General features: G+C 36.8%; 2 protein-coding genes across 9 annotated transcripts; both read left to right on the forward strand.

The window, feature by feature from the left end:
* Positions 1-13021: 13021 nt before the first annotated feature.
* Positions 13022-18628, forward strand: LOC110878240 (TSL-kinase interacting protein 1). 6 transcript variants are annotated; one of them, XM_022126513.2, is made up of 9 exons: positions 13058-13136; positions 14426-14513; positions 14609-14736; positions 15394-15545; positions 15939-16180; positions 16602-16758; positions 16859-17386; positions 17461-17538; positions 18366-18593. In XM_022126513.2, exons 3-9 carry the CDS (start codon positions 14616-14618, stop codon positions 18435-18437), a joined length of 1350 nt encoding a protein of 449 aa, XP_021982205.1. In that variant the 5' UTR covers positions 13058-13136; positions 14426-14513; positions 14609-14615; the 3' UTR covers positions 18438-18593. The 6 variants fall into 6 exon arrangements, with proteins under 6 accessions (XP_021982201.1, XP_021982204.1, XP_021982203.1 ...); XM_022126509.2 differs by lacking the exon at positions 14426-14513 and having other exon boundaries at positions 13022-13136; positions 18366-18628; XM_022126512.2 differs by lacking the exon at positions 14426-14513 and having other exon boundaries at positions 13022-13136; positions 17467-17538; positions 18366-18628.
* A 1430-nt stretch (positions 18629-20058) lies between these two features.
* LOC110878241 (neuroguidin) lies at positions 20059-24050 on the forward strand. Of its 3 annotated transcripts, none has more exons than XM_022126514.2 (9): positions 20059-20200; positions 20335-20396; positions 20508-20595; positions 21369-21548; positions 21635-21802; positions 22406-22579; positions 22652-22806; positions 22872-22998; positions 23791-24050. In XM_022126514.2, the coding sequence occupies exons 2-9, from the start codon at positions 20350-20352 to the stop codon at positions 23800-23802; spliced, it is 951 nt and encodes a 316-aa protein (XP_021982206.1). In that variant the 5' UTR covers positions 20059-20200; positions 20335-20349; the 3' UTR covers positions 23803-24050. The 3 variants fall into 3 exon arrangements, with proteins under 3 accessions (XP_021982206.1, XP_021982208.1, XP_021982207.1); XM_022126516.2 differs by having other exon boundaries at positions 20062-20200; positions 20350-20396; XM_022126515.2 differs by having other exon boundaries at positions 20100-20200; positions 20326-20396.
* The last annotated feature ends 1067 nt before the right edge of the window (positions 24051-25117 follow it).

Below are 25117 nucleotides of genomic sequence, written 5' to 3' on the forward strand. Positions count from 1 at the left end.
ATTGCAGATTTAACACGGACAGAATATGATTTAGCCTTGTTAACCTAATTTCAATAATAATGCACATAAAACCGGGTTAGTGCTCAATACAGCAGTCACGATAACTCACGAGATCAAATTCTCACAACGAACGACAAAGTGCAATACTTAAACATTCATCGATTTAACGACGAACGACAAAGTATAACCCTATGTGGGAGGCACTTAAACATTCTTTGGATATATTGATCTCGGAAAATGAATCGTAATAGCGATCGAGTGATTACCCTGTTTTGCGGCAGCGATTCGATATTAGTGTGTGTGTTTTGGGACTGTATTTGTAATAATTCGACGTACAGAAAGCGTTTGACCGTCGTTTCAACTCCCAGATTCAAGTCCCAAGGCCCTCTATTTATACTGAAAATTTGCATCTCCCGCGTGTCGCGGAAGAATTCGGGGAACCTCCCGCGTATCGCCTGGGATGTCAATTTAGGGTAGGGTAGGTTTCGTGTCCAGTAGCTTGGGTGAGTTGACAGTTTTGTTTAATTCAATTCAGACAACGAATTTAGAGGATAATATCGATTTAGGGTTTAACCCCCCCTGAGTTTTAGGGGCCCTGATCCTGATTCCGATTGTTTCGAAAATTTTAGGGTTAGTGTAGAATTGCTTGGGTTTCTCAATTAGGGTTTTCTTAATAGCTAATTACCACCCTAAGCATTTATTTTAGTGAGAGTTGTTACATCCTCCCCACCTTGAGAAGAATCTCGTCCTCGAGATTTACTGAAATAGATAAGGGTATTTCCGCTTCATTTCTGACTCCAGTTCCCAAGTATATTCTGGTCCTCTCTTGGATTCCCATTTGACTTTTACCAGTACTAATCGCTTGTGTTTGAGAAACTTGATTTTCCGGTCTTCAATTTGTAAAGGTTTCTCTATGAATTTCAGCCTTTCATTTACCTCTACGTCTTGAAGAGGTACTATTAGGGATTCGTCTGATAGACATTTCTTAAGATTGGATACATGAAATACATCATGTACTCCAGCGAGTTCTTCTGGTAGTTGTAAGCGATAAGCAACTGGTCCGAGTCGTTGAATCACTGGGAATGGTCCAACATATCTTGGACTCAGTTTTCCTTTCTTACCAAATCGTACTACTCCTTTCCAAGGAGATACTTTCAAAAGTACTTTGTCTCCTATCTGGAATTCGAGTGGCTTGCGATGATTGTCTGCATAGCTCTTCTGGCGATCTCGAGCCGTCTTTAGTCTTTCCTTGATTTGTGTTATCTTGTCTGTGGTTTCTTGCACGGTTTCTGGACCTGATAATTGACTTTCTCCTATTTCTGCCCAACATACTAGAGTTCTGCACTTGCGTCCATACAGTGCTTCGAATGGAGCGGCTTCAATGCTTGAGTGATAACTATTATTATAAGAGAATTCGATTAATGGTAAATGGTTATCCCAATTACCACCAAAGTCAATTTCACATGCTCGGAGCATGTCTTCTAGAGTTTGGATCGTCCTTTCACTTTGTCCGTCTGTTTGTGGATGATATGCAGTACTTAAATTGAGTCGGGTTCCCATTGATTCTTGGAAACTTGTCCAGAAACGGGAAGTGAAACGACTATCTCTATCCGATACAATGGAGAGTGGAACTCCATGTAAGGATACTATTTCATCTACGTACAACTTGGCTAATCTTTCCATGTTAAAGGTTTCCTTTATTGGTAGAAAATGAGCGGATTTGGTTAATCGGTCTACGATCACCCAAATGGCATCATTACCTTTTCTGGTTTTGGGTAACTTAGTAACAAAGTCCATTGTTATGAGTTCCCATTTCCATACAGGCATTTCTAACTGTTGTAGTAGACCTGAAGGTTTCTGATGTTCGGCTTTAACTTGTGAACAGGTTAAACACTTAGATACGTATTCGGCTATATCCTTCTTCATTCCTATCCACCAGAAATTCTTTCTTAAATCTTGGTACATCTTATTGTTTCCTGGATGTACAGTATACCTAGATTTATGAGTTTCGTCTAAAATCTTTGACCTTAAATTTCCCTGTTTAGGTACCCAAATTCTGCTTTTGTGGAATTTCCAAATTCCATCATTTCCTTGTTCCAACTCTTTTAGGTAACCTTTCATTCCTTCGGCATCGTCCTTGATTGCCGTTTCCTGAATTTCTTTCAATTGTTCCATTAAATCTACTTGTAGATTTATTCTAAGAGCACGGACTCGCCTTTGCTTCTCATGATACTTACGACTTAAGGCGTCTACGACTACGTTTGCCTTTCCTTCGTGATATTGAATATCACAGTCGTAATCACTCAGGATTTCCATCCATCTTCTTTGCCTCATGTTTAACTCTTTTTGCCCAAATATATACCTTAAACTCTTATGATCTGTATAAACAGTAAACTTACTTCCATACAGATAATGTCTCCATATCTTAAGGGCAAAAACTATAGCTCCTAATTCTAAATCATGAGTCGTATAGTTTTCTTCGTGCTTTTTCAATTGTCTGGAAGCATACGCAATTACCTTCTTGCGTTGCATCAACACACATCCGTATCCTAATTTTGAAGCATCACAATATACCTCAAGATCTTCTGTTCCTTCTGGTAAGGCTAAGATTGGAGCATTGGTTAATTTCTGCTTTAAGATTCTGAAGGCTTCTTCTTGTTTAGATCCCCACTCAAACTTAGTGGCTTTACAGGTTAGCTTAGTTAATGGTACAACTATCTTGGAAAAATCCTTAATAAACCGTCTATAATATCCAGCTAATCCTATAAAACTTCTAATTTCCATTGCAGTTTGCGGAACCTTCCAATTGGTAATTGCTTCTATCTTAGCAGGATCTACGTGAATACCTTCGTGATTCACCATGTGTCCTAAAAATTGTACTTCTTGTAGCCAAAATTCACACTTTGAGAATTTAGCGTACAACTTTTCTTTTCTTAACAAAGTTAAGAGTGCATGCAAGTGCTGACAATGTTCGACCTGACTTTTTGAATAAATAAGTATATCGTCTATGAAAACAATTACAAATTTATCCAAATATGGTTTACAGATCCTGTTCATCATGTCCATAAATGCTGCAGGTGCATTAGTTAACCCAAAGGGCATGATTGTAAACTCATAATGTCCATACCTAGTTCTAAAAGCAGTTTTAGGTATGTCTTCTTCTTGAACCTTTAATTGATGATATCCAGAGCGCAAGTCTATCTCAGAAAAATATTTAGCGCCTTGTATTTGATCAAAAAGATCATCAATCCTAGGTAATGGGTATCGATTTTTAATTGTAACCTTATTCAACTCTCTATAATCGATACACATTCTCATTGATCCATCTTTCTTTTTCACAAACAACACTGGTGCACCCCAAGGGGATGAACTAGGTTGTATAAATCCTTTGCTTAGTAATTCATCTAATTGCTTTTTCAATTCTAGCATTTCGGTAGGAGCTAATCGATAGGGTGCCTTGGCTATCGGTGTAGTTCCTGGAATTAGATGAATCCTAAATTCTACCTCCCTATCTGGTGGTAACCCAGGTAAATCTTCCGGAAATACATCTGGGTATTCTGAGACTACAGGAATTTCCTTAAGTTCTTTTCCTTTAGTACAAATGATTATTGAAATCATATATACTATTCCTTGTTTCCGTTCATAATTAGCAACTTTCATTACTGATATGAACTTCAGCGGCTTTCGAGGTTGATCTCCTGTAATCATGATTACTTTCCCAGTAGGTGATTGAATTTTTATAGAGTTTCTATCACAAATGATTTGAGCATGGTTGGCTATTAACCAATCCATTCCTAACACAACATCAAATTCAGCTAATTTCATAGGCAATAGGTTTGCAGCAAATTTATGACCTGAGAGTTCTATTTCTACTTTTTGCAAAACCTGATTGATTTTTACTGAATTCCCATCTGCAGTTTCGACTGTAAAAATCTGCCTAACGGTAGTTAAGGGTAACTTAAGAGCTTGACAGAATGAAGTATTTATAAAACTTTGGTTTGCACCAGAGTCAAATAATACTTTTGCATAAACGTTGTGAACTAAAAACGTACCGGCGATGACATTCGGAATGAGCTCTGCTTCTTGAGTGGTTAGCTGGAATGCTCTGGCATTCTTCTTAGTAGCTCCTTCGGTCGCTTTGGGTTTGTTGTCTACTGGGTTGGCTAACTTAGGACATTCTGTTTTGAAGTGTCCGGCTTCTCCACAATTGTAACAAATTATGGATTTCTTCCTGCAGTTTTCTTCACGATGTCCTATCGTTTTGCAAAAATTGCAAAGTTTATTACATCTTCCAAAATGATTCTTTTTGCAAATTTTGCAGAATGGCAAAGTTGAGGATTGCCCTGTTCCTCTTTTCTTGAAATTCCTACTATTACCCACCCTAAATCCTTGGGTAATTTTCTGAGCTAGTTCCTTCTTCCTATCTTCATCTCTTGTGCGTATCAGTTCATCAGTTAGAGTGTTAGCTAATTCTACTGCATCGTCAATAGTGCGAGGTCTCGCAGCCTTAACGATATTGCGAATTTCGCTAATTAATCCCCAAATATAGCGAGAAATGAGTACCGGTTCTGGTGAAGCCAGGTTAGGTACTACTCTAGCATATTCAAAGAATGTCGAAGTGTAACCACGACAATCCACACCTAACATCCGATGAGTTAAGAACTTATTTGCCATTTGTTCCTTTTCATACTCGGGACAGAATTTTCTTTCTACCAGACTCTTAAATTCTTCCCAAGTCATAGCATAAGCCCTATCTCTTCCTTTAGCTTGTAACACAGTGTTCCACCATTCGAGTGCTCCTTCTTTAAACAGATTTGATGCGTACATGACCTGATCATCTTTGGCACACTTACTTATTGCAATTACTGCTTCGGTTTTCTCTAACCAACGCAGTGATGCAGTTGCCCCTTCATTGCCTGCAAATTCAGTGGGTTTACAAGCAAGGAATTCTTTGAAAGTTCAACCAGGTGTTGCAGCCTTCCGTTTCTTAGGGAGCGGCGTGTGCTGGGATTCATTATCATGATTAACATGATTATGGCCACCGTTTATACTATTACTGAAGTTATCTTCAGTAGTACGTTTACTAGGAATGATATGTTGCGGTTCGATTGGACTTTTTACAGCAGCAACAAATGCTGGAATAGCATTGGCTAACCCTTGAGCAACAATATTTTCAATATCTTGTCTAGTCATATATTGATCCCCTGGATGTTGCTCCGACTGATTAACCTCATTTACTGGTTCATTACCACTATTTGCCATCTGATAATATATAATAATTTTTATTAGTATTTGATAACTAGCAATTTATACACAAACAATCAGATAATTCACAATGCACGTAAAGTCAAAACTTATCGATTTCTCGATTCTATTTTATATTGGTTATAGTATGCATCAATACACACCAATATTTTACAACGTTTTATTCGTTATGTTACATACTAATTTCAATATTTACTTTTACTATTACACAACTATAGTTTTACCATTCTCCTATCCCTCGTCACTTGTCATCCTAAAAACGAAGTTCCCTTTCGTCATACTTCCAGGCAATTTGTCCCCCTATCTCCCTGATTCTATTTCCTGCATCCATCAACTCTTCACCGAAATGGCGAAGTTCAGCCATATTCTCAGTGCTCATTGGTGGATTAGGTAGGGGTTCTGGATCGAATTGCGGAAGGAAGGAATAAGGGTCGTTGACAATATTTTGAAATTGCCAATCATTCGTCCACCATTCTTCCATTTCTATAGGTTGAGCGTGGACTATTGGTTCTGGGATTGCTGGTGCAAAATTCATAGGGATTGGATTTTCGATAGGATAGGTAAAAATATTCGTATTGACAGGCTGAATAGTCTCACAGTTTGCCAATAGAAAATCTATTTCATCCTGAAAAGTTATTCCCTGGTTTTGGTTTTGATTGGAGCTCTCTCCAATTTCTATCTGAGTTGGTCTAGAACCTTGTCCTACTTCCATTTCTATTTATTGAGAATATTCCTCAAACTGTATCTCCATTTGCCTAGAATCTTTCTTAACTTCAATTTCCATCTCCGGCTGTTTACCAGTTTCTTTTGCTATTTCTAAAGGATTGTTTATTTTAGGAAGTTTCGGGACTGGCTTTTTCCTACGGATACGATGTCCCCACACGTAATTCTTCTTTTTCTTTCGTTTTGGCTTTGTCAAAGGTGGAGCATGGAATTCTACAGGTTGGTCCACATCAGCAAAGTATCCAGTAAACTCTTGGGAAACTTCTATATTCACCGGGTAAAGATTGAGGTTCTGAAAAGCTTCAGATATCTCGCTCATGCTGTGTAGCATATATGCAAAATGCACAAAAATGCTAAGTTAAAACTTTGGAACAAAGTTTAACAAATAAACATCGAAGTTTTATTGCACACTATTTGTACAAAATAACAGGAAAGAACATACTCAGATTTATTTATTTATTTACTTATTGGGAAGTGCTATTACTAGATTTAGGGTATCTAAAGATTTGCATGTTCTGCTACAGTGGCTAGCATTTACAAATTTGCCCATTTCTCATCTAGCTTGTCTTCCCAAGGTGATTTATTGAGTATTTCCTGGGTTTCCTTTTTAATCCTCTTTTCTCGAATTTGCTCTTTACTTTTCTTAATAATCATACTGCTTTTTCTAGGAGAAAGCGGTTTCCCATATTGTGCTTTTCGCACAAATATTCCTTCTTCAGAAATTGTAGGGAGCTTTGAAAATTTAGTTTTGGATGAACTTCCCTCTTCGTAGACTGACCTATCTAATTTAAGATAGATATCTTGCAACTTTTGCTTACCCATACTGTAACTAACAAATAGTCAGTTTAATAAAACACATAATCACATAATAGTAATCAGGAAAAATTAAGTATCTTTTAAATACTTAATTAGCTTAACTCAGTGGCTCTGATACCACCTTATTTCTGTCACGGCCCCCGACCCGGTTTTACCCGTTTCAGGAGCCGCGGGACAGAAATCCCGTGATATTTATTTATGTGATTTTAGCAGCGGAATTTTAACATCAGGATCGTTTTAAAGCTAAAAACTTTTCCCGATTATTTTATTTCACAATTCGGGATAAAACCCCGATAATTTACAATAATAAGATTTTTCTGATAAATCTTTATTTCAAAACATATTTCTTTATTTTATACTGAGCCACTATCGTAAGCTTGAAATGCTCTCCGGCACTTTTCCTGAATTGCAGTAGATCACCTGAAACATGTTTGAAAAAGGTTTTGTCAGCGGGGAAATACTGAGTTAATCATTCTATTTACTAAAAAAAAATGACACATTTGTTATAATTCACAGTATTAAGATCTTTTACATATGTTTCTGATATCAACCAACTACCCACAGTATTTGTCACTCGACCGGATCTGTGACAGTGGTCATATCACCATTGGCTGCCCCAATGAATGACGTATCACTAAATTTTAGGTTCGCCCACCTAAAGTGATAAAAACATTAGTAATGTGCACAATACCCCACATACTGGCTGTAATTTGGTGATTACATAAACTTAATCACTGTAATTTATAACTTTGAAAATAACTTTGGAGTATTGTAAAACAGTTGATAAAAAGAGAATGACTCACATTGCAGATTTAACACGGACAGAATATGATTTAGCCTTGTTAACCTAATTTCAATAATAATGCACACAAAACCGGGTTAGTGCTCAATACAGCAGTCACGATAACTCACGAGATCAAATTCTCACAACGAACGACAAAGTGCAATACTTAAACATTCATCGATTTAACGACGAACGACAAAGTATAACCCTATGTGGGCGGCACTTAAACATTCTTTGGATATATTGATCTCGGAAAATGAATCGTAATAGCGATCGAGTGATTACCCTGTTTTGCGGCAGCGATTCGATATTAGTGTGTGTGTTTTGGGACTGTATTTGTAATAATTCGACGTACAGAAAGCGTTTGGCCGTCGTTTCAACTCCCAGATTCAAGTCCCAAGGCCCTCTATTTATACTGAAAATTTGCATCTCCCGCGTGTCGCGGAAGAATTCGGGGAACCTCCCGCGTATCGCCTGGGATGTCAATTTAGGGTAGGGTAGGTTTCGTGTCCAGTAGCTTGGGTGAGTTGACAGTTTTGTTTAATTCAATTCAGACAACGAATTTAGAGGATAATATCGATTTAGGGTTTAACCCCCCCTGAGTTTTAGGGGCCCTGATCCTGATTCCGATTGTTTCGAAAATTTTAGGGTTAGTGTAGAATTGCTTGGGTTTCTCAATTAGGGTTTTCTTAATAGCTAATTACCACCCTAAGCATTAATTTTAGTGAGAGTTGTTACAGTTTGGGTTGTTACTTATTTTTATTATATATGTTATTTATCTTATGTAATTTTTATATATTATGATTATTCGTAACTAAAAGTTCTTATTTAATATTGTATGGAACGAAAATAGTTGATGTATTAAATACTCAAATATAAACATATCGTACACTTTCATTTAAAAGAGCTTGTTGAAAACTGAATGATTTTCGATTATCTTTTGGATTATTTTTTATTATGGATTTACTTTTGGATCATCTTTTAATATGTGATCATGCATTTTAAGATTAACTTTTGAGTTAATGTTGTAAATTATGAAATTATAGAGTTAGCTAGTCAACCCGGTTGAACCGCTCGGTACAACCTGGTTCAACCGGTTGAACCATTTTTTAGCCTAATCCGGTTTGATTAAAAAACCGGTTTTTAAAACATTGGTTTCGCCGTTTCGATGCGTGCCGTTTCGACGCGAACCGTTTCGACCCATACCGTTTCGAACAATACTGTTTCGAATCGAACCACTTCGACGCGAACCGTTTCGACCCGTATCGTGTCGACCTGAACTGGTGGTTGTGGGTGCCGGGGTGATGGATTCCAATTCATTTGACAACCAAACACAACAAAAAATGGAATTGAGATTCCAATTCCAACAATTTCGAATTCTAATTGTAATGTTTAAATTCCAAATCCAGTTCCTTCAAATTCTAATTCCTTTACAAATTTCAATTCCAATTTCAAATCATTACGCAAACCAAGCTCCTCTTATTAGTTGACAAATAACATCCATCGTTTACACATTTATTGATTTGATTGTAAAGAGTTACTATTTTCAACTTAACCACTTAGGAGTGTCCCAGTGGTTAGCCTCACTCACCTTTTTTCAGAGGATCCGGGTTCGAATCCTAGCAGGCACACCCTTCAGACTTTCGTTTTTGGTTGGTTAGTAACCGCCAGGCAGCTACGGGGCTAAGCTAGCTTGTGGAGTAAGATCACTCCAGCGGTTGAGAGCTTGGTTTGCGAAATGATTTGAAATTGGAATTGGAATTGTTATAGTCGTTTCACTTCCCATTTCTGGACAAGTTTCCAGGAAGCAATGGGAATCCAACTAAATTTAAGTACTGCATATCATCCTCAAACAAGCGGACAAAGTGAAAGGACGATTCAAACCATGGAAGACATGCTCCGAGCATGTGTGATCGATTTTGGTGAAAACTGGGACGATCACCTATCTTTAATCGAATTCTCCTATAACAATAGTTATCATGCAAGCATCGAAGCTGCCCCATTCGAAGCACTTTATGGACGCAAGTGTAGAACTCCAGTTTGTTGAGCAGAAATAGGAGAAAGTCAACTATCAGGTCCTGAAATTGTACAAGAAACTACCGATAAGATTACTCGGATCAAGGAAAGACTGAAGACTGCTCGAGATCGCCAAAAGAGCTATGCTGACAATCGACGCAAGCCACTAGAGTTTCAAGTTGGAGACAAGGTACTCTTGAAAGTTTCTCGTTGGAAAGGAGTAGTTCGATTCGGTAAGAAAGGAAAGTTAAGTCCAAGGTACGTAGGACCATTTCCCGTAATCTAACGAATAGGACCCGTTGCTTATCGTTTACAACTACCAGAAGAACTAGCCGGAGTACATGATGTGTTTCATGTATCCAACCTCAAGAAATGTCTATCTGACGAATCCCTGGTAGTACCTCTTCAAGATGTGGAGGTAAACGAAAAGCTGAAATTCGTGGAGAAACCACTGCAGATAGAGGACAGAAAGATTAAGTTTCTCAAGCACACACGACTAGTGTTAGTCAAAGTCAAGTGGGATTCACAGAGAGGACCAGAATACACTTGGGAACTAGAATCAGAAATGAAGCGGAAATATCCTCATCTATTCCAGTAAATATCGAGGACGAGATTTTATTAAGGTAGGGAGGATGTAATAACTCTCATCAAAATTATTATTTACTATTATATTTTGTTCAGTATGAAACCCTAATTGAGACCCCAAGTGATTCTGCACAAACCCTAAAATTTTCAGAACAATCAGAATCAGGATCAGGGCCCCTAAAACTCAAGGGGGGGGGGTATTCCCTATTGACGATTATCCTAATAAATTGCTGTCAAAATCGAATTTTGAAAATCCGCCAACTCAGCTAAGCTAGTTAGGGACGTGGCTACCCTATGGTAGAGTGTGACCCCTCGCGTCACACGACACACCCACGTAGACCCCTCGCGTCACGCGAGGGGGTCAAATTTTCAGTATAAATAGTAGGGTGTGGGACTTGCATTTTGGCGTTGGAACGACATTAAAACTCAATTTGTACACTGAGTTATAGTTTGTTTACTTCAAAACACACACAAATCACGAAACGCTGCCGCGATAACAGGGTAATAACTCGATCGCTATTACGATTCAATGTCTGATCGATTGAAACTATCCAACGGATGTTTAAGTGCTGCTCAAATTGGGTTTATACTTTGTCATTCGTCGTTAATTCGATGGATGTTTAAGTATCGCACTTTGTCATTCGTTGTGAGGGTTTAATCTCGTGAGTTATCGTAAATGTTGTATTAGTTACTAACCTAGTTCGTGTGCATTGTTATTTAAATTAGGTTATCAGGCTATTCAGTAGGCTAAACTCTGCCCACATAAACTTGCAATATGAGTCATTCTCTTTTTATCAACTATTTTACAATACCTCAAATTATTTTCAAAAGTTATAATTACAGGGATTAAGTCATGGTTATCTTAAATCACTGGCTAGTGGGGTATTGTGCACATTACTAATTTCTCACGGGTTAGCCTAATAAATCCTCACCGTGATAAACGCCACTACTTGGGGAGGGACCCAATAGTGATATGACCACCGTCAGCAAGTGACAAAGTGTCAGATAAAAATAAGATAGAAGCCATTGTAATCGCTCTTATGCTGTAATTTATAACTAGGTGTCATTTTATCAAAATGAATGATTCACTCAGTATTTCCCCGCTGACAAAATATTTTTAAAACATGTTTCAGGCGACCTGCTGTAAATCAAGGAAAACGTGCTACGGAGCACTAATCAGCTTGAAGAGGTGGCTCAGTTAAAATGAATAAACATGTTTTAATAAAATCAGGGAATTTCCTAGTAAAATTCCTCTATTGTAAATTATGGGGTTTATCCCGAATTATGAAATAAAATAATCGAGCATTTCAAGTTTTTAAAAGATCATGTTTTAAAATCTTTCGCTGTCGCATCGATTAAATACCATGGGTTCCTGTCCTGCGGCTCCTGACCGGGTCAAACCGGGGCTGGGGCCGTGACACATCCTACCACTAATCCTAAAGTGGACGACATGCTGAGTCTTAGGGGGTGTTTGGTTCGCAGGAATTCAATGGAATTTAAGGGAATTGGAATTTGAATTCTATCTCTTAAGATGTTTGGTTCACATAATTTGATGGAATTGGAATCTCAATTCCAATCATCATGTGTTTGGTTGATAATGGAATTGGAATTAGGCATGAATTCCTTCAACTTTCTTTAACTAAAGGAATTCGAAATCCTTCATATATGTGAATGAATTAAAGTAAATTTATTGGAATCTTCGACTGTTTCGACCGCACCGTTTCAACCCGTACCATTTCGATCCAAGCCGTTTCGACCCGTACTGGTTTCGATCCGAACCGTTTCGACCCGTACCGTTTCGATTCGAACTGTTTCGACCTGTACTGGTTTCGATCCGAACCGTTTTGACTCGTACCCTTTCGAATCGAACTGTTTCGACACGTACTGTTTTAACACGAACCGTTTCGAATCGACTCGTTTCGACCCGTACCGTTTCGTGTTTCGACGTGGACCGTTTCGACCCGTATCGTTTAGACGCGAACCATTTCGACCCGTATCGTTTCGACCAGTACCGTTTCGAACCGAACTGTTTCGACCCGTACCGTTTCGACGCGAACCGTTTCGACGCGAACCGTTTCGACGCGAACCGTTTCGAATCGAACCATTTCGACGCGAACAGTTTCGCCGTTTCGACGCGAACCATTTCGACGCGAACCGTTTCGACGCGAACCATTTCGACCCATACCGTTTCGAATCGAACCATTTCGACGCGAACTGTTTCGTCGTTTCGATGCGAGCCGTTTCGACGCGAACCGTTTCGACCCATACCGTTTCGACCAATACTGTTTCGACGCGAACCGTTTCGACCCGTATCGTGTCGACCTGAACTGGTGGTTGTGGGTGCCGGGGTGATGGATTCCAATTCATTTGACAACCAAACACAACAAAAAATGGAATTGAGATTCCAATTCCAACAATTTCGAATTCTAATTGTAATGTTTAAATTCCAAATCCAGTTCCTTCAAATTCTAATTCTTTTACAAATTTTAATTCCAATTTTAAATCATTTCGCAAACCAAGCTCCTCTTATTAGTTGACAAATAACATCCATCGTTTACACATTTATTGATTTGATTGTAAAGAGTTACTATTTTCAACTTAACCACTTAGGAGTGTCCCAGTGGTTAGCCTCACTCACCTTTTTTCAGAGGATCCGGGTTCGAATCCTAGCAGGCACACCCTTCAGACTTTCGTTTTTGGTTGGGTAGTAACCGTCAGGCAGCTACGGGGCTAAGCTAGCTTGTGGAGTAAGATCACTCCAGCGGTTGAGAGGATCGTGCAATAATCCTCCCCCCCCCCCCCCCCCCCCCCTATTTTCAACTTTGTCTATTAATCGAAAATTAGGAGTTAAATAAAGTTTGACCTCCCGCCACTCCCCACCATCTCCCTCTTTTCAAACAATTTCGGTTCACAAACGCCGTCCATTCTCCCATCCCATTCCTATGAGGTGCGTCAATTTCATCCCCTTTTTTCTAGGGTTCCGATTTGTTAATTCATCCTTATAGTTACTTCAATTACTACTTTCTTGTTTAATTTCGCAATCCAATTCAAGTATTTGGTGATTTACTTTCTCGATTCATACTTCAATTCATTCGATCTGATGACGAATTACATACTTTGTTGCTTATAATGATTATTGTTGTTAGGGTTTTATTTCACTGCGAAGTTTTGAGTAATTACGAATTGAGTGTGGTTGCGGATTGGATCTATACATTCTAAACCTATTATTAATACGTATGTTTGTCGATATCATTTACGAAACCCTAATTTCGCTATTATGTTTCTGTTCATCTTAGCCATATTGAAATCACTGATTTCATGATTATACAAACAAAGAAGATGACATCTCTATGAATTTGTAGAAAGTCTCATCTGTTGTTGTATGACTTATCACCATGTAAAAAATTGGATATGTTAGATGTGCATCAAAGAGTTTGTACACTAAGGTGTATTGTCGCAAATAGTAGGGGTGGGATCTATGTAGTTAATGCGGTAAAATATCGGATATCGGTCCAGGACCGATATTTGAGATATAGGTGATCTCGGTGAGATATCGGTAATTTTAATATAATGCAGAATTTATATATATAGCAATTTAACACTAATAATTAAGTGATATATCAGTTATATCGGTCAATATCGCCGATATTATCGGTACCGATATTTTGACCGATATTCGAGACTGATATATCACCGATATTAACTGCTTAGCTTGGGATGAAAGTTTGGACAATCAATAAATACACGCACCACATTATAATGTTCAAGGACGCCATTGTTTGGAATTCCTGGTTATTGAAGATGTTACTTACATATTGTGACTTTTTATCAGTCTTTTATGTAATAGTACATCCGCACAGTGGCAAAGCTTGAAAATTTCCACCGGGGGGGTCGGAAGTCACAGGACCTAAAAATTCTATATAAGTAATTTTTTTTATAAAACCGGGGGGTCGAAAACGTATATACCTAAAAAATTCTATACGAAACGTACATACGTAACACTACTGAGCGAAAAGTTCGGGGGGTCGGGCACCCCGGCCCCTTGAAAGCTGCGCCCCTGCATCCGAACTACCTTCAAATTTCATCTTGATTAATGAGTATAGTAGGTCTATGCACTTTTATATTTTACCTTTTGTTATTTGATTTTATTAGTGTTTTTCAGCATGTGAACATTTATAAGGTCATATATCATACTATCATTTACTGACTTTACCAAGTTTGTTGATTTGCTTGTAGGCCTGTTTTGCTGCCATAGCCTTTTTTTTTTCTCTTCAGATGATGTGTATTTTTTTGGTGTCCTCTTAATTTTGTAGTAATCTAACTGGTAAAATTATGATTATAAGCTTTTTGTGCTGGCAATAAAGCTTAGGTATTGAGAAGATGTATTGACCCACGTCTAATTTTATTTACTGCAAGCAGAGTTGCCATGAAAGCAAACGTGCACAGAAAGGAAAATATAGCTCCACCACCTGGCAGGAACATTGTAGCAACAAGTAAAGTGAAAAAGGGCACAACCGCACAAAAAAGGTCCGCACGAAAAGCATCAGGTTAGGTATCTTATGTTCAACTTCTGTATAAGATCAAAGAAAGTTGATTTTATGGTCAAATTTGTCCTTACAAGTTAATTAATGACATCACACTTAAAACTATTGTAGAGGTGACAATTTTGACCCATTTACTTGTGAATGGTTTAAGTTTTTTTTTTTTCCGTCTCATCTCAAACAGGTGAAACACAAAATTCTGGTCAAATGGGTTGAAAGTCATCCAAACTTATTTTAAGGCATGCAACATCGTAAAGCGTTTTATTCAAAGTTTTAGATTATAATTGTATTGATGTTGCTTTTGTAGTTATGGACTTATGGTTAAATCGTTTCTTATCAAATGTTCTAAAAATAGTTAAAAGTGTTTGCAGGTCAACCCACATGACTTGTTCCGCTTTGATCTGATATTGCATTTTATCATCTCTATCTCCATGACTTCTATATTGCATCAAAAGCTAAATTAGTAATCTTAGATTGTTCTAGTTTTTCTTTTTCACTTTACTTTGTTAGTTTTTATTGATACTATGGGCATGCATGTATTCTTTAGTTTGACCAATTAAGTTAACTGATTAACATTATTTTTTAGCTTTCACAAATGGTACATGTTTGCATAAGCATTTACTTCATTCATGCGACTCTAATCTTCCATGGGAACCATTGCAGGTGTTTTGTCTGTTAGTGCTACAGAAGTTGTCAATAGGCAGCTTTCAGTTAGTGAAGGGTGTATAGGAACTAAAAAAGAAGTTGATCCCTTGACAAAGATAAAGCTGCAGCTTTTTCCAGTTGATGAAGTTACTAGAATTGGATTAGAGAAGGTGAGTTTATGAAGCCAAGTAGAGGTGGCAGTTTCAACCCATTTATCTATGAGCCGGCTTATTCGAGCTATGCTTTTATCTTTTACAAGCCAAACAGATAAAAACAAAAGAAATTGCTTGAAAAATAAAAAATAGCCAAACCCGTTGAAAGTCGCATGAAGCACATTTTTAATGCGTAAAACGTTTTAAAAAGTTTTATCCAAAATAGACTATTTAAAATAACATGGTTGTTGTAATCATATTTGACGCACTACATATCTTTATTTTTTCGACAGAAAGTGTTTTGGTTTATTCTCATCAATGCTTTTGTGTGATGGATCTGAGTTATTAATTATTATTACTATTAGTAACTAATTATATTATATTTATGTTAATGTATATACTTTCCTATAGGATGGTCTTAATCCATTCCTCGAACTCACACTCAAAGCTAGGAAGAAGATATCTTCTGTCATCAAACACATCCATACAAAATGGGGTGGCTCCCACATAGCTGTAGGAGAGCCAATGCTTTTGCCTTATGATACGCACCTTAGACATTCACCTATGAGCAGAAGATGGACGTCAAAAGACTCCAGTATTAGTGCAGGAGATGTTTATATGGCTGTACAAAGTCCTGCTATATTTCGCTTAAGGTTTGAGCTTATTTCTTTTTATATTGCTATTCAAAATGGGTTGGGGGAAATGTCAAAATGGGTCATTGAGCAAAATAGCTAACTGTGTGATAGTATAAGCATTCAGTCATCTAATTTCATCATTATATTTTTACAAAATATATTTAAACGATTAAATTTGTAGGTTAAGGAAGGAAAAAATAGTGCTAGTGGGTCAACCCCACACGACCGTAAAATAATATTGTTAGTTTTAGCTCATTTGAACCGTGTGATATGTTGCCTGGCACAAACCAACCAAGCAAAATGGTTGACCAAAAACTCTGAATCAAATAATTATATATTTGTATCTATTTAAAGCCAAAATTGTCGTGTCTGTTACTGAGTGTGTGTGTGTTTATACTTTATATATATAAAAGTATAAAGTTAATGTTTTGTTTTTTAGTTACGGGTGGTTCTCTGATCACCAGCCTGAAAGAGTTTCTGCAACAACTGATGTGCATAATTGCATAAAATCTGATGGCATACACAAATCGATCTCAGAAGATAGGAACTGTGTAGATGCAACAGCTCAAGTAGCTGTGACTGCGCCTCTGGTAAATGTATATAATTTTCATCACATTTTTCACTCTAACACAAACTTTAATGCTCTGAGATTTACATGTGTAACATTACCAATGAAACGTATGTTGTTTTTAATAGGATACTGAAGTCAAGATTGGTCAAAGCCAGGAATCGTCACGGTTAATGGATGATAACATGACCGATTTGACAATGGGGGGACTTTTTACGTTAGAGGGAAACAATGATACTGAAGTCAAGACTGGTCAAAGTCAAGATTGGTCAAAGCCATCCACTGACATAAGCATTGGAGGCTTGCTTTCTGAGGCATCGTTACAGGGAAAACTTAATCATCAAGCAGCAATTCCAGCTCCGGTTACATGGGATGATAATTTAACCGTTTTAAGCATTGGTGGACTTCTATCAGAAGCATCTTTGCAGGCCAAGATTAATAACAACAAATCTGATGGGGGATTTATTTCTGATTCACTTGATGCCATGGTCTCTTCACACGTAAAAACCAATTGCTCTTCTATATTGGATGCTGAAGAGACATGTCATGCATTTGCCTTCAGGAAGTTCTCTTCATCCACCAAAAACATTCGTGTTACTGCAAGATCTACTCAAGATTCGACTTCAAACCCATTCAGATTTCCTCATCTTCCAGAGGTTAGATTCATTTTTACACATGGGATTCTTCTATAGTTGGAAGTCCCTAAGAAATTGTTAATCTTTATCTGCAGCAGCAGGCTGAAAATGCTTGTGGACCTCAACAATTTGGTGAAGACAGCAGAAGTCTTGGATTAAGAGGGATAACCTGGGTGGGTATTATTTCATTATATATTGACTTTTCATTAGTCTTGTCTGCATCAACTGGTCAAACTCTACTCGAATACTATTTCAACTGTGGTGTCAACCAGCATAGCTAGAGTTCGTGAGAAAGTTTTCAAGCTCAAGTTCGGCTCTTTATTATTTTCTAATTATAAAATATAAAATTAAATTATATATATATCATATATGTATATATAGGGTTGGGATATCCGAACTCTAACTAATTACAGAATTTTTAGAAATCCCAATAAACAATCTTTATATATATATATATATATATATATATATCTTTATATTTAGGGTTCTTTTATACTTTTTATATGTATTTTTATGATTGTTAGGAGTGGTTTTATCTTAACATAATATATATTATTTAGTTATTTTATCATATATATATCAGTAATTATGTAATATTTTTTTTTTTCATATTTAATTAAAACTATATGCTATGTAGTTATTTTAATATAGTTATATGTATAATAATGGTTATTATGTAATATATGTTTAATTAAATTTGTTATAAGGTTCGTTTAGGCTTGGAGCCCAAACGAGCTTGGTATGTGAAGCTTGGTCTTGTTTATCAAACGAGCTTTAATTTTGGCTAGAACTTGGCTTGAGCTTGCTGCAACTAGGTTCGATTCAATATTTTAGCGAGTCGTTGTCAAGTAGCTAGCTCACAAGCGACTATGCTAGTTCACACCTGTAATTTCAATACGTGTTTAGATGGTTCTTCTGCATTTCTTTTTGCTATTCTCTAAAAAATAAAGATAAAACAGCTAACGTTGTCTTTTTTTTTTCTTCGAAATATGGAGTACAGAATGAGTCGTTGGGTCCATTTGATCTTGGCAACTCCATGCCGTGGAAGGTTTTTGGTGGTGGTAACGTTTGATTGCTTCATCTTCTTCTGCAAGTAGATTATGGGAAATTAAGGGTGTATAAAGTTGATTCATGGGATTTGTTATACAAGTTTTGTTAATGATTTTAGCCAACTCTTATAAATCACTTTTAGCAGATATTTTTATTTGAACTATGTGTGTCAATCAAATCTATGGAAAAAAAAATTCGACAAAATTATAACCACTTATCTTTTTTTTTTTTTTTTTCTGTTTCTCTCAACTTTGTGAGTTGGATTAATTCAATATTAACACAAGCGAACTAATTCCCTTGTTGTTTGGCTTGAGTTTCAGTTATTGAGATCTTGTTTGGTTTGTGGTTAAGTATTCTGGGTTGAAACATGTTTTGGTGTTTTCAGTCGCATGGTAATGTATCTTTTGGTTCACCAGTAATCATTTCACTTCTCGTGTTTTTATTCCTAATTTGCTTTCAACAATCACATTGCCTTTCATGGGGTGATTGAATTTTAGTCAGTTGGCCTTAAGTTGGACATGTTTCAACAAAGTAAAAATGAGAAATAAATAATCAAGCTATTAAAGATATGTAAAGTAATCAGACTTCAAATTACTGAAAAAGTTGATTACAATGATATTGAAATGTGAAGAATACCAGAAGGGTTAAAATCTGCAAATGAAATTCTCTGTTGATACCTGAGAGAAAAAAAGGTAGTTATAGCAAAACGATCCGTTTGGTCTTCGATTATGGATGAGTACCAAGATCATCGCCATTTTATTGTAACAAACCGGAATGTTGTTGAAACAAGCCTACAACTAACACTTTCTATCGAACATGAATTGAACCTTTTAATTGTTCACTTATCGAACGAGATTTTATGTTTGTGTTCGTTTGTTAAGGAAATGAACTTGTTTGTGTTCGTTTTTGTTTGTTTGTTAATTTTAGACAACGGACAAAAACGGACATTGACGAACACAAATGAGCACAAACTAATGTTCATAAATACAAATGGAAACAAACAAACAAGCACAAACAATCGATCATGAACATAATATATAATACACTGACACTTATTAGATATTTAATTTGTTGGAATTTTGAAGTATTTAAATAGATATAAAAACTAAAAACACTAATGAACTATCGAACACAAACGGACATGTTACCGAACGTTCACGAACATAAACAAACGAACACCACCTATGTTCATGTTTGTTCATTTAACTAAACGAATGAAATTTCTTGTTCGCGTTCGTTTGTTTGATAAACAAACGAACTTCCCGCCAAACAGTTCATGAACTGTTCACCGAACGTTTGGTTCGTCTGCAGCCCTAGTGTTTGGGATTTGATTATTTAATTTCAAAAGTGTTTTTTTTTTCTTTTTTTTTTTGTAAAAAATGTTTGTTGAAATATGACTTTTTTTTAAAAGTGGTTTTTAGAAAAATTGTTTGGATTTTATGGTTGAAAAAGTAAAATGATCAAAAAAATGATAAGGTAAGTTTTCATGTTTGATTGTTATTTTAAAGAGACAGATTTTTGTGGCTTTTGAAAAACAGATTTATTCATTTTGAAAGATCAAAATAAAAACCATATTATTAATGTGAAACACTTTTTTAATTTATTGGATTTTAGTTGAAGTTCGACCCAAAATACTTATAATTTTATTTTCTAAACTCATACCCAAACACCTTGTTAGTAACCCGAGAACACAGCAAATATTTACAATCTAAAGTAAAACCCCAAAACCCTAATCGTGCCACCACCTCTTCAAACCCCAGTCGGTCGTCAAAGCACAAACCAGAGGTAACCCTTTCCAAATTCTTCAACCTAGAGATCTATTCAATCAAAATCATCATTCGTCTTCATCGATTTTCGAATTCACTTCTTTCTCCGAATGCTCATAATTATCAATTGTCTAATTTATGTAGACTTTGCAGTTTTGAAACTTTCAGATGGCTGCAGATGGTATGGAAGAAACAAATAATAACAAAATTGAAAGGTCTGTTTTATGATATCTAGTTACTCCATTCATGTTTCTTTCTTTTCTCTTTGTATACTAATACAACATATGTTGTAATTGTTTGTTATTGTCATCTTGTTTTGCTTTCAGAGAAGCTCCTCAACTAGTTACTGCATTAAAAGACATAAAAGGTGGCGTTGATGATCTCAGAGCTAAAGTTCAACTGTTAACTTCAAAGGTTCCAAACTATTCAAACCTCTGTTTTACTTCATCATCATCATCATACTCAGTAAATCCCACCAATAGCAAAGCTAAGACCATGCGTAGTCATTGGGGTGAATAATGCCCCACCCTAGGGCGTTTTGCGTCATGTGGCAGCCAATGGGGCATATTTGGGCGTTTTTACAAAATGGGTGTAGTGGGGACGTGGGGCTTATTTTAAATGAGATGTAATATAATTAAATAAAACAAAAAACCATCAAAAAGTCTTGTTGGATAAAAAATAGGAAGATGGAAGGTCATTGGTCAAACTCTCGCCCCAACCGCGTGATTCAAAACACGCCAAAACCAAAAAAAGCTGAAACACGCCCAGGGGGCGGTGCTTGGGCAGAATCGGGCGTTTTTTGTGGGTTTTTTTTTTTTTTTTTTTTTTGAAAATACCACGCCCCTTACGGGTGGTCTAAGGTAGTGTCTGAGGAGCGTAAGATGTAGACAGATAGAGAGGCTGCTTCCGGTGAGACCCTCGGCTTGATAGTAGTTTTGCATCAAGCCTTGGACATAAGGCACATAACACTCAGCAATTGAGACCACTGTCAATTAGTGCATGTCCCCCCTTGTCTTTCGGCTATCAACGCCACAACATGATGCATGATTAACCATCCCCCTCTTTTAACGTTATTTTCATGAAATTAGTAAAATAACGTTAAAATTAGTGCGCTTTATGATCAAACCTGTGTTTACTTGATTGCATCAAATAGATATAAACCAAACAGATAAACATTTTATGATCAGGTAAAATCAGGTCTTTATCCAACATCAGATGGGATCAGCTACCTTGAGGCTAAACATTTGCTCCTTTTGAGTTACTGTCAGTCACTCGTATATTACTTGCTTCGCAAGGCGAACGGGCTTCCTATTCAGGGGCATCCTCTTGTTCACAGCCTTTTGGAGACACGATTGTTTTTGGAGAAGGTCATTCTTTAGTAATTATTCATCTCAGATTTTGAAAACTGCTTGAGTTGTATAATTTGGTTAACTGTTTCGGCTATCATGTGCAGATACGCCCCATCGATAAGAAGTTGCAATACCAAATACAGAAACTAACGAGGCTAACTGGGAATTCAGTGGATGGTGTGGGCTCAGATGACAAGAAGCCTCATGAGCGAGATGATGCTTTGAAGCTTCGTCCGAACCCAGAAATGCTTATTGACAAAGTTGCCCCTGATGTGAGTTGTTTTATTTAAATGGGGTTGGTAATGGGTCCAGACAAAGGCATTCTTGTTAACAAAGTTGGGTAATGGGCCATTTGGTACGGGTTGCAACGGTGGGGTCGGGTTGGTTTGATTACATATAAGAGTAAATTACTTTTTGAGTCCCTGTATTTTAGTGGTTTTAACCACTTGAGTCCAAAATCAAAAAGTTTAACGCCCTGAGTCCCTAACCGCTCATTTTATAACGTTTTGAGTCCAATTTTGTTCATTCTATAACATTTTGAGTCCAGTTTTGTTAAAAAAAAATTAGACTCAAAAGGTTAAAGGATTCGACTCAGTAGGACTCAAAAGGTTATAATAAAGCGTTCAGGGGCTCAGGGCGTTAAACATTTTGATTTTGGACCCATATAGTTAAAATCACTAAAACACAAGGACTCAAAAAGTAATTTACTCTATATATAAATAGTTAGTATAAAATGGACATCTCATTTCATTTAGGATAACATGTTTGGTGGTTTTTTTTTGGCATACGGTTATGGTTGCTCATGTATGTCATTTGATGTTATCTGAAAAGCGGGCCTCATTATTATTTGATTTGAATTTGAATTTGAATTATAGGATAATGATGGCAAGTATCGACCCCCAAAGATTGCCCCTGCATCAATGGATGAAAGTAAGACTTCAAAACAGGAGAGAAATGTGTCAAGGAAAGAGAAACAAGCGTTCCGGCAAGCTCTGCAGAACGAGTATACTAGAGATTTAATGAATGATCTCGAGGGAAGGCCTGAAGAGGTTAGGTTTCTCTTATTTGTATTCGCGGTTCCTTCAAAAGAAAATTACAATTGATTTGATGGCATGAAATAGGTGAGGGAGGTTATTGGAACCGAAGATAGAGACGTGACCAGATATAGAGCAAAAATGGAAGAACGTGCAAGGAGAGAAGAGGAGCTTTTCACCCGAGCGCCTCTTACAAGAATGGAAAAAAAGCAGCACAAAAACATGATCAAACCAAGAAATGGGTCAGATTCTATTTTCTATTCGTCTTTTATGTGATTTTTTTTTTCTAAAGTGATTTTGTATGCAGGCTGTCTGGTTTAGCTGATGGTTTTAGCGAGGATATCAAATCCTTACCTATGGAGGATGGTGTTGATGGGCAAAATTCATCTTTCATGGATTTAGAAGGTGGAGAAAGGAAGTTCAAGAGGCGCAAGGTAAACAAACTTTGAATTTCACTATCCCATTTTTGTTCACAAGAAGCTCCCTTTCGAGTGCACTTCTTATAGTCATTTTATCTTTAAAGGGAAAATAGTGTATGTGTTAAGCCAGGGCGGGGTGGGCGACGGCACAAGGCCCAAACCCTCCGAGGGCCCAAATCTTTTTAATTTTGTATAAAATTTACACTGTATAAGATAGAATATATATGCACTGAATCGGAAGATAACATAATGAGCCCTTATACTACTGGTTACCACCTTGCTTAAACAACAAGGAGACGCTGGTTCTAATCCCGACGTCTCCAAATTCTTTATTTTAGCTTATTTTTTGTTTTTTTGTTAGTGGCATTTAATGCTTAATTTTGCCAACTGCATCTTTCACTTTAGTTAATAAATTATTTCCTAAACTTAGCTAAAAATAACTATTTAAATTACATTCACAAATTTTAGTGATTGATGAGTTTATATTAAATGGAGATTGAATAGGGCCAAATTTTTTTATCTCGCACAAGGCCAATATATATATATATATATTTTTTTTGTGATTTTCGGAGACGGCCCTGTGTTAAGCCATGCTTTGTTCAGAGGGATAATTTCATATATACTAAATATTATTTTCATATTTATTACAGTATATATTCATTTTGTGTAAAGACTTGGATGAAATTTTAAATGTTTTGAATTTGAACAATCCTATATTGTTCTTCTTTAAGGCTCGACTCGTATGTTTCTGGAATAATAGCTATTCTGGGTTTACTTATACAATTTATTTTGTGCATTTGATAACAGAGAAGACGTTAGGGATGGTTAAGGCATGAAGAAACGTGAAGCTGTGCTGTTCTATGACAAGTGAGACTATTTATGGACCTCAAAAAACCAAATGATCAAACTTTTCTTCATTTTTTGTTGCTGCAATTGTTTTTTATATTAATTAGCGATTAAAAAGTTGAACGATCGTATTTGTTCTCTTCATCGATCGTAATTTAGCCTATATATAGATATCGTCATTCTTTCGGACTAGTACAACCCAGTATCCACACCTTTTTGCTTCTTTCTTCCAGTAACACATCTTTCTTCTCCACCTGTGTGCAAGTGCAATTGTCGCTGTCGAAACTGATCAAGACTGCATTTTGTTTTAATTAATCAGACTAAAATTCAGTCTAAATCATTTTGTTTAACCGTTGATGCTCCTGTCATTCTGTGCTCTCCATATGAAATCAGTTGGGTTTATAAAGTACGAAATAATCCTCTGTAACAAAAAAAAGCTTGTAAGCATTTAGGTGATTTATGCAATTCGTATTAACGTCTATCCACAAATTAGTTTACATCGGCTTTAAGCCCCTTCATGGGATCACATCACAATGCCCAAAATAAAGTTATGAAATTGTCCGAGTCTGATGAGGAAGGTCGGTTGTGCAAATGGGGCAGCGGTCTTCTGGGCCGACTACGTTGAGGTTCCATACCAACTACCCTGCTTCATGACAACCCCTTCGATCTTGTGGTTATTCAGATTATAGATGCGATTGTAGATGAAGTTGGATACTGATTTATTGAGAAGATTATTGTAGCCGGAGTTGGGGGTCATCCGAGTTGCGTTCACCGGCGTTGAACGGTGTCTTGGTCTGTGAAGAGATCATGGACTTTGTTAGTTCTGTCACGGGTAGTTTTGTCTTTTCACAAGTTAACATAATAAGTGGATGAGGTTAGTGGGGTGGGTCTAATTGAAACGAAAATGAAACCACTTATAGTGTTTTGGCAAGATTTGAACTTACCGGGTCTATAGGCTGGGTTGGTTTAGAGGTGTACAAATCGGTTAATCGGTTTTTAAAAAACCGGTTAAAAAAAAAACCGGTTTTTTTCACCCAAAATAAAAACCGGTTTTTTTTTATAACCGGTTCCGGTTACTAACCGGTTTTTGAGGTCCAAAACAATAACCGGTATAACCGGTTGGGACCGGTTTTTAACCGGTTTTTCCCAAAAAAACCTGTTTTTACCGGTTTTTTAATAACCGGTTCGGTTAATAACCGGTTTTTGAAATCAAGAATAGTAACCGGTATAAAAACCGGCGGTTAAAAAAAACCGGTTATAAAAAAAACCGGTTAAAAAAAAACCAGTT

Source organism: Helianthus annuus, chromosome 9 (assembly GCF_002127325.2).
Source record: "Helianthus annuus cultivar XRQ/B chromosome 9, HanXRQr2.0-SUNRISE, whole genome shotgun sequence".
Taxonomy (NCBI): domain Eukaryota; kingdom Viridiplantae; phylum Streptophyta; class Magnoliopsida; order Asterales; family Asteraceae; genus Helianthus; species Helianthus annuus.

Excerpts from the sequence above, each read along its gene's own strand:
- LOC110878240 (XM_022126509.2), top strand. Across the intron at positions 16,181-16,601 it reads CCTGCTATATTTCGCTTAAG|TTACGGGTGGTTCTCTGATC; the intron begins GTTTGAGCTTAT and ends TTTGTTTTTTAG. Across the intron at positions 17,539-18,365 it reads GATTAAGAGGGATAACCTGG|AATGAGTCGTTGGGTCCATT; the intron begins GTGGGTATTATT and ends TATGGAGTACAG.
- LOC110878241 (XM_022126514.2), top strand. The coding sequence starts at position 20,350 with ATGGCTGCAGATGGTATGGAAGAAACAAATAATAACAAAATTGAAAG. Across the intron at positions 21,803-22,405 it reads TTGACAAAGTTGCCCCTGAT|GATAATGATGGCAAGTATCG; the intron begins GTGAGTTGTTTT and ends TTTGAATTATAG. Across the intron at positions 22,807-22,871 it reads ATGATCAAACCAAGAAATGG|GCTGTCTGGTTTAGCTGATG; the intron begins GTCAGATTCTAT and ends TTTTGTATGCAG.